Source organism: Gavialis gangeticus, unplaced genomic scaffold (assembly GCF_001723915.1).
Source record: "Gavialis gangeticus isolate Ggan-Ray unplaced genomic scaffold, GavGan_comp1, whole genome shotgun sequence".
NCBI lineage: Eukaryota > Metazoa > Chordata > Crocodylia > Gavialidae > Gavialis > Gavialis gangeticus.
Genome location: NW_017729025.1, coordinates 14,961,064 through 14,962,244, shown reverse-complemented (window position 1 = coordinate 14,962,244; position 1,181 = coordinate 14,961,064). Strand labels below are relative to the sequence as shown.

The 1,181-nt window shown below is 56.1% G+C and overlaps 1 protein-coding gene across 2 annotated transcripts in view; it reads right to left on the bottom strand.

Annotated features, from left to right (window-relative positions):
* Positions 1-1,181, bottom strand: part of DLGAP5 (DLG associated protein 5) — a 45,815-nt gene that overhangs the window by 18,722 nt on the left and 25,912 nt on the right. For both annotated transcript variants that reach the window (XM_019518434.1, XM_019518435.1), the window contains exon 7: positions 325-395. In XM_019518434.1, the coding sequence (XP_019373979.1) occupies positions 325-395 (71 nt within the window). The remainder of the gene's footprint in view (positions 1-324; positions 396-1,181) is intronic.

Sequence of the window (1,181 nt, the reverse complement as noted above, 5' to 3'; positions counted from 1 at the left end):
CCGGTCATAGACTGGCTATGGGGTGGGGGGGGGGGGGAAGCACCACTCATAGCACAGAACCCAGACTGCCATGACAAACTGGGGGAAACAGCAGGTCCGTGCGCCTGATCTGGCCTACATATTGGTCCCATGTCATTAATCTGGCCCACAGGGCCAGAAGAGTTTGACACCCTTAAGTTAAACAGCACTCAGTTTCCAGTTACCCAAACCAGACCTTACATCAAAACAGATCTATTGTAGAACAAGTACTTTCACCTGGCATTAGCCTGCTGTAGATATTGTTGAATGTTAGTACTGTTCATTTTTCATAACTACATTACATACCTTATTTTTGTCGGCTTTGATCTCTTTTTGCTCTTTTTCTTTACTTGCTGCCTTTTTTTGTGGTTGGACACCTAAGGTAGAACAAATTCCGACCATTTAAGACAGTGGTCTCCAACCTTTTAAAGTAGGAGTTCGCTTTTAATTTAAAAGCAACCCAAGATCTACCGTGCACCCCACCCCCCGACACACACACACACACACACACACACACACACACACACACAGACAGCAGTTAAGTCTGTGGGGAGGGAAAAGAGGGGTGTGTAGACTGAGACAGAGGGAGAAAAAATTATTTGGGGGCACACCCCCCCCAGGAGGTAAGTCTGTAGGGGAAGGGGCAGGGGAAAGGCTGTGTGTGGGGGGGACGGGACATGGGGCATATTGAGGCCCCAGCCCTAGCCCCACTCCCCTGCCCCCCCATGGCAGTGAGTGGGATGGGGCAGAGGCAGGCCCTGCACAGTGGGATGGAGCTGTGAGGGGCTCGTCTGGGGGGTGTGGGGAGGGGCATGCACCCCAGGAGGGCATGGGGGACATGCAGGGCGGGCTGGACTCTTCCCAGCAAAGGTGTTGGGCCAGACTGTGCTTGGGCCAGGCAGCAGCACTGGGATCAGAGCTACGGGGTGGAGCTGCAGCCACCCGAAAATTCGCTGTAGCCCTCCCAGTGCTGCCACCACCCACCCCGAGCACAGCCCGGCCCCGCCGGGAACAGCCCCGGGGCAGCCTCCCAGCCCTAGCCCACCCTCCCCTACTAACAAATCCCGGGAACAGGCCCCCTATACCCAGGGAGTAGGAAGGGAAGGCTGTGCTGGGGTCTTCCTTGCAGGGGGACTGGGCTGGGCTGCAGTCAGGGAGGAGGC